Source organism: Aplysia californica, unplaced genomic scaffold (assembly GCF_000002075.1).
Source record: "Aplysia californica isolate F4 #8 unplaced genomic scaffold, AplCal3.0 scaffold00059, whole genome shotgun sequence".
NCBI classification, from domain to species: domain Eukaryota; kingdom Metazoa; phylum Mollusca; class Gastropoda; order Aplysiida; family Aplysiidae; genus Aplysia; species Aplysia californica.
This window is the reverse complement of record NW_004797329.1, coordinates 1,275,973-1,284,119: the sequence shown is the minus strand read 5'-3', so window position 1 is coordinate 1,284,119 and position 8,147 is coordinate 1,275,973. Positions and strand designations below refer to the sequence as shown.

Below are 8,147 nucleotides of genomic sequence, written 5' to 3'. Positions count from 1 at the left end.
TTGCGCGTGTGTGTGTGTGTGTGTGTGTGTGTGTGTGTGATTGTGTGTGAATGTTTGCGAGTGCTTGTGTCTGTATGTGCGTGTGCGTGTGTGTGAGGTGGTGTGTGTGTGTTCGTGTGAGTGAATGTGTGTGTGTGTGTGTGTGTGTGTGTGTGTGTGTGTGTGTGTGTGTGTGTGTGTATGTGTATTTGCCAGAAGTATCTTTTACTGTACGCTAGTTACCTTTCCTCGCTACATGGAGGTAGGAATCAGACTTTTAGTACGGTATAATAATATTATTTCGTGTTGATATCAATGATTAAAAGGTGGCCGGGGGCGGGGAGATTCAGTAAGGGTTGGGATGAAACGAGTCTTATTAGTGGAACGGTTTAAACCTCACTCATTCTCCTGACAAACTATCATCATCATTCAGTGCCAGATCTGCGACAGACATCGGCGATCATGGTTCTCCATTCAATCCTTTGCTCGAATGCTCTCAAAAAAGCTATGTTTCCCTGATCTTTTCCTGTTACCCATTTGTTAAGGCTCCCCAAGTAGATTGTTCTGGGCCTACCCCTGCCTCATTTGCCTTCAATTTTGCCAGTGAGAGCTAGACATTCAAGACCCTTATGTCTAATCAGGTGTCCCAAAAACTGCATTTGTCGTTTCCTGATTGTTTTTAACATTGAGCGTCCCACGTTGGCTTCATCAGGACTACCTCATTTGGTTTCTTTTCCTTCCACGATACTCTTAGCAGTCTCCTAAGAAACCACATTTCTGTTGCTTCTATTTTATTTTCACTGTCTTTAGTGATTGTTCAGCATTCACAAACATATAGAAGGGTTGACCATACATAACATTTCAGAATTTTCATTTTGGTGGTCATTGAGATGCTTCTATTTTTCAGGATTTTGCTCATTTTATTGAAACTAGCCTTAACCATTGTAATTCTCCGTTTTATTTCTTTGGAACATTTGACAAACTATAGATCTATTATGGTAAATTTCTTCATCGTGAACTTTTCTATCATACTGCTCCAATATGAATGCAGTACTAACTAGTAAGTACATATACTTATCATGCTAGCAAGTCAAGCACTATTATAGACTTAAGTAGATCTTGCTAAAAGGTCATGTAGAGAGTATTCGAATACACACTGGCACCGCCCAATTCTTGATACCGACTCGCAGTGAATACTTGGTCGGTGTCCAAACCCTCCTGCAGTTGGCCGTGTTCTTTGTTGATGTCATTATGGGGTCTTGAAAATGATATACAATTTCGTATTTTCGAGCATCAAAACAAGCTACTTATCTCTGATCGTTGTTTTTTCGTTATAGGACTGCTAATTCCAGTTGTAAGCAAGTTTTGTTTCCATCTGGTTTGGATAATATGTTTTTAAAAAAGCTATTTTCTTCTACTGCTAGATCGACAGCCCCACCGTGTTGTTAGGCTTCTGTCAGTTCTCGACACCGTACTCAGTGTAACGTTCATCAACAACAGAAATTATAAATAAGGGGAATGGAACGTGGGATTAGAGAAACCAAAAAAAACCCAAGAACAAACGCAGTAAAGCTAGCCTTGGTCCTTTCTACCAGCTATTGTGTTTGGTAAACTCGCTCCCTCTACAACAAACTAGGAGAGCTGTCAACATGCTGTCGTCTCCTGAAGGAATACCTTGAAGTTTCTTTCCTTGCCTTCTCTGAGACGTGGTTCGAAACCACCATGGCCGATACAACACCACACATCAACAGCTATTAAGTGTCTAGCACCGATCAGAAAAGAAAAACAAGCATAATAACATAGGTGTCGACTTACGTCCGTTTTTAAACTACTAGTGCTGGGCATACCGTAACAATATGTGAGGCAGCGTGGTGGAATCAGGCTCTCGTCAAAATAATCAACGTGAAGAAACTTGCATTTTTCCGCAGGTTTGTGAATTTTTATCAATTTTTTTGTTTTTTGGCTCAACACCTTTTCTGCCCATTAAAGAATTCATTTTTGTGTGAATTTTTCTGAAAAACGTTAATTAGATGCACAAAAAAATGTACATTTTAAATTGCCACGGACTCTTAAGCTAAGGAAATAACTAATCTTTGACTGCCATTTTTTCACTAATTTTACCTCTGAAAACAGGTGACCCCATCTCCTTCTTTCGCAAATATCTCGACCTGTATTCAAGATAAATGGATTTTTTTCATCCAAATAAAGACAAGTGAACAGGCTTTAAGGTGATACCAATACCTCTACAGGCCCAAAAATTGACGAGAGCCTGATTCCACCACGCTGCCTCACATATCACACTATATAAAACACCCCGTACCTCAAAACACTGAACTTTTTACTGTCTATTCTTCTTCTTCTTCGTTCTCGATAACTGCAGCTAGACAGTCGGTTCGATGTCGCGCACAAACTGGTCAGTCCGTTTGAAATCTGAGAGACTGCCATAGAGCTTCCGCTCAAGGGGAGTCACATTCTGCCACGTCTGTGTACGAAGGGTGGCGTAGCGCGGGCAGTGCTGAATGAAGGATATGGTCAGCATCCTCTTGGCTGTACCCACATTCACAGTTTGCTGACTCTCCCACTATTACGTTAGTGTGCATATGGTGTTTGAGTCTGTTGTGGCCCCAAGGGATTCGAGAAATTGTGACCTGGTCTGCTCTATTTAATATGTAGTAGGATTTTTACTGTCAAATTCAGGTCATTCGAACTGAACAAGGAGATCGCGTGAGCTTTATCCCACCACAAAAACGACAGAGTTGATATCCTAGGGTCTCGCATTCACAAGCAAGAGCTCTCCAACAGCATTCATAATATATCAAATTATTATTCTCCTCTGACAGACCCCGTGTTCGAACCTCCGAAGTACGAGAACCTTTAATGTTATGAGCTGAATATATAACAACAATGTCAATACCAACTGCTGCTTGCCTAAGGCTCGCCTTTCGCCACCTGGACAGCATGGTTTTAAAACTAATTTACTGGGCTTTGAGAGACTATTGAAAAAGTTTGTATTTTTCCATTTTACGATTCTGGGATTTTTTCTAAATACATTTAAATAGTCAAGGTAGGCGGCCAGAATACTACCAACTTACGGTACGCTGTTGATACAGTCTTGATAGCTGAGTCTGAGTCAGCCTTCATATATTACATTATCTCCAAGAGATTCCAACTAAACGGACAGACAAAAGCGGAGAAAGGAGACAACTACAGCAAGCCAAGGAATGCATGGTGATATTTTTTTTTAAGTGTTAATCTTCCAGTTTTCTGCAGTACATGTAAGAACGAAAGAATAAAATAGGTCAGCAGCTTTAAATACCTTGGTTGCAAAAATTACTCCAGGTGTAAAAATTGACACAGAAAGAGAAAAAGCAATGCAACATCTAAATAAACTATCAGCTCTAAAGATACTACCAGCAAGATGAAACATATCTTCTCAAATAGAAACATAACGTAACAGTAAACACAAATAAAAGAACCCTGAACGCGTATGTATAGTCGATTCTTTCGTGTGGGTGAGAGAGCTGGACTCAAAACAAAGACAACTGTACAGGAGAAGACTGGAGGCCACTGAAACGTTTTATTAAAAGAGAACACTCAGAATCTCAGGGACAGAGAGGAAAACAAGCAGAAAAGTGCTCCAAATGGCAGGATGAGAAAGGGTCATAATCAGAACCATCAGATAAAGACAACTGGAATTATATGGCCGCATAAATATACCAATAAATGAACTAGGGAAACTGCCGCTAAGTGGAATGATAGAGGGGGAAAAGAGCAGAGGAAGACAAAGAACAACATACACAGATGGCCTGAACAACTTTGCAGCGAATCACTCAAAGAAAAAAAAAATAGCTGATCAAGATCACTGACAATTGGAAGGAAAAGGGGTACCACGATCGTCATTGTCTGATCTGACACCTGAACAAAACGACATTTTCAATATACATGCACTGACAACACAAAGTGTCCGATCTTCTGAGAAAACAAGCTAATCTATTGGTGTAATATGTTTGCATGCTTTCGACTGTTTTGCGACTTTTGTAATACAAAATGCACACAGACTTGTTTTCCAACAGATACATGTTTTCAAAGTCCATCAGATGCAAAATGTGACATCTTTGTTCTGTCACAATGGCCATCAGCAATATTTATTTTATGTATATGTGAGTTTTTTCAACGTCAAGCTTTCGGTGTGGGTGTCATAATGTTTAAGAACCTGGTCTACCTCCCAAGTTTCGGAATATTGTTTTGGCAACGCTGGCCTTTTCTTATAAATACATTTTATCAGTCTTTTCACAAATCGGTGCTCCTCTAAACTATCACAGTCCTTAAACTTCAGCAAATTTGACAGAGCACAAATTGCACGAATAAATTTCATTTTCAACCAATGCAGACACTAAAGCACCGATCAGACATATTTTTAACACAATACTGACCAAAAATCATTGTAATACGAATCTAACCCTATGTACACATTAGAGAAACTTTGCGCTTGCAGGAATGGTACGAGCGATTGCGAAATAGGACAGACGCATGCGTGACCGGATCTTATTTTGGCCTGTAAGGATTGCTATGTACTGAGGTAAGATTGCCTCAATTTGCTTAATCGCGACTGCGCTACTGGTGGACGAGAATCCTAACTACATATTGACTGCCAGCAAAAACAAATGTTAGGCGTGCTGACAAAATGAGTTACTTCTCGCATTCCACACTTGGAGATATTTCACAAAAATCGACACTATGGTCAAATTATTAGATTTTCTAATGATGCCATATTCTTTAAGTATTACATGCTTTTTATTATTTCACAATTATAAATTGTAAAAACGTCACCCATAAGAATGATATATCTATTTCCATAGGGTTCGAATCTGAGAAGTAACTCATTTTGTCAGCAGGCTTCACAAATGTGTCTATATTAGTGTTACAATTGGGCAATTGCCTGCCGTTAATGTAGCTTTTGTGTTATATATATTTGCATTGTATTTTCTATTCTAACACATCCCCCCCTCCCCAGATGCATTCACAAACGTGTTTGTTTTAAACGTCATTAATGTCTTATTTGTTCAATTGTTGTTTTTCTCCAGGTTCCAAAAGAGCAGATGGACCCATTAATCAGCCGCTGCTGCAAGACATTTACGTATCTAGATGTTCATGACAGTTTCTTTAAGGACAGGCTTGTCTTCTCTCTCTCCACCAAAGACAGAGCCGCAAGACGACGGGAGAGGTGAGCCAGGACTGTTGGCCTTTTATATAGCTAATTGTTCATAACAATGACTTAATAAGTCAAGATCTGTGGGACAGAAGTAGTACTTGGGCAATCTGCTTACTCTATGTCTACCGTACATAGATCTATTATGCAAAATGTTTTGTCTATCAAGATAGAGAAGACCATACATATTTGCTGTAAGTGCTAGAGAAGTATTCTGTTCAACATCTATCTATCTATCTATCTATCTATCTATCTATCTATCTATCTATCTATCTATCTATCTATCTATGTATCTCTCTGTCTACAAATCTATCTCTATATCGCTCGCTCTCTCTCTCTCTCTTTCTCTCTCTCTCTCTCTCTCTCTCTCTCGTTTTCTCTCTCTCTCGCTCTCTTTCTCCCTCTCTATCTCCTACTCTCTCTCTCTATCTCTCTATCTCCCTCCTTCTCTCTCTCTCTTTCTTTCTCTCTCTCTCTCTCTCTCTCTCTCTCTCTCTCTCTCTCTCTCTCTCTCTCCTGTACAGGTGTACTGTCTGAACTTAGTACATTTGAACAGATTGACAACGTCATATTATCTCCCCCCCCAACCCCCCACCCCCACTCCCCCAGGCTAGAGGCAGAGAAAAGTGGACGTGACAGACTAAGCAGCCCGTCCAGCCTCAGCACGCTAGGTCCAGAGAGCAGCTCCTCTCACTACTACGACATCAACAGCGCCTACCTCAATAGCGGGTACATCAACAACACAGAGGGCCCCTCAGCCTACTCGCCTCTGCCCGTGAGGCCATCGGAGACGCTGAGAGAACTCTCCAACATGTCCACCTCGTCAACCACAGCTTTGACAGACGGGTGAAGGCTAGCCGTCTTCATCAAGTTCCGAGTCGACCACTTGATCACTTCTGGCAGGGCGGCCTTTATGAAGATGGAGTCATGTAACTGTCTCCGAGGAAGTACATTTACCACCAAGGCTGATCGCATGGCGTCGGAAAAAATAGTCTTCCTTCCTGTAAAATGTTACCATCTGGACTTATTACATTGGAACATTTTGAAGACGTTGTGCAGTTCTCCGAGGAAGTACATTCACCACCAAGAATGGTGGCTTGGCACTATGATAAAAACTTGTTCTCTTTCTCTCGCTCTCTCTCTTTCTCTCTCTCTCTCTCTCTCTCTCTTTCTCTCTCCCTCTTTCTCTTCCCCTTTCTCTCTCTCCTAAAAGATTTTGCTGTCTGGGTTTTATATACTGTAACAGCTCGAAAACGTTGTACTTTTCTCAGGAATTAATTTTACCAACAAGGCTGTTTGCATCGTGAGGAAAAACCTTTTTTTCCTCATGTAAAACTTTGCCCTCTATGCTGGGAGAACTCTTTAACATGTCCACCTCGTCAACCACAGCTTTGACAGACGGTTGAAGGCTAGCTGTGTTCATCACGTTCCAAGCCGACCACTATATCACTTCTGGCAGGTCCCGCAAAATGAAGAAGAAGAAGGAGTCATGCAACTGTCTTCAAAGAAAAACATTAACCACCAAGGCTGCTGGTCGCACGGCGTCGGGAAAAAATTATTTCCCTAGTAAAATGTTGCCGTCTGGGCCTAGTACATTCGAACATTTTGAAGATGTTGTACGTCTTACTTAATATTTTGTTTCCTTTTGGAGGGAGAGGGGGGGGAGGGGTACTTTTCTGTTGCTGTTGTTTTCGTTTTTACTTTTATAAAAACGTTTGTCCTTTTTGTTGCTGTTATTGTTGTTTCTGTTGTGTGAATGTGTGCGTGTATGGCGGGGGAAGGGGGGGGGTGTGGCGGGAAGGTCCCAAAAAGGTATTTGCCACTAAAAAGAGGAACAACAACAATATCAACACGTACGAGAAGAAACCGAACAACAAAAACAAGAACGAGAACAAAAACACTAAGTAAAAGAACAAGATGTTTGAACGAGATGTTTGAAATGTGTTCATGGCATGGTTTCTTCATCATGGAGTACCTCATGTTACAAGAGAAACGTCAGTATATGTTTGTATCATTGTGTGCTACTGTTGGGGAGGTGCCTCTCGTTTAAATCCTCTATTGAACTCAAACCATTTGGGTCGTTTCACATTAACTTTGCCCTTGATTTTTATTGCAATAGTAGTTTACACTCCCATCAACACAAGTATTCAGACCATTAAGGAAGCGGGGTACTTCGTCCATGCCCGCGTCAGGATCAGCCGAGACACAGAGGGATGCAGTGTACCAGACGACGAGCGGAGATACTCGATGAACATAATTCGTAATTTCCTTTTTCTATTTTTATTTTGTTCTTTTAAAATTTTTATATCCTTGGCTTTATTTTTAGTGCTTCTCCTGCCTTTTACATTCTTTGTCTTCCACCCCCTCCCTGGTCATTTTCTGTTAACCTGCATACCAAAGCAATGTACTTAGAGTTTTAAAAAACCTAAAGGGATTAACCATAGCGAACTATGGAAATAGCAGATACCACGATTTGTTCACAGTCTTTATCATTAGTATATTCATTGTACATTGTAAACTTCGTCATATTTTCTTCATTCTTAGTCATTAGTGTACTCACAGATTTTGCTCATTATTCATATATAGGTTTATCAAAATTACCTGAATAATATGTTAATGAGACGAATTAAATGATGATGATGATGATGATGATGATGATGATGATGATGATGATGATGATGATGATGATGATGATGATGATGATGATGATGATGATGATGATAGCTATCCGCATGGCTACTGACAGTGACGAATGTCTAATGAATTGATGCTGAGGATGTTTTGTTTGAATGATACACTGCCTTTGCGTATGTACTAAGCACCCTTTCATTGATACACATAATATTTTGACACTATGTGAAAGTAGATGAAAGATGCAATATATTCTACAGTGTTGGGATATGTCAGTTCAACATATAAATAATGTATTGCTATCACTATGATGAGTTGCGTTGATCTC

The 8,147-nt window shown here is 40.3% G+C and overlaps 1 protein-coding gene across 1 annotated transcript in view; it reads left to right on the top strand.

Moving 5' to 3' along the window:
- Positions 1 to 6,038, top strand: part of LOC101845154 — a 13,655-nt gene extending 7,617 nt beyond the window's left edge. The window contains exons 5-6 of the mRNA XM_035968440.1: positions 5,064 to 5,203; positions 5,798 to 6,038. Of these exons, the coding sequence (XP_035824333.1) occupies positions 5,064 to 5,203; positions 5,798 to 6,038 (381 nt within the window). The remainder of the gene's footprint in view (positions 1 to 5,063; positions 5,204 to 5,797) is intronic.
- Positions 6,039 to 8,147: the final 2,109 nt, after the last annotated feature.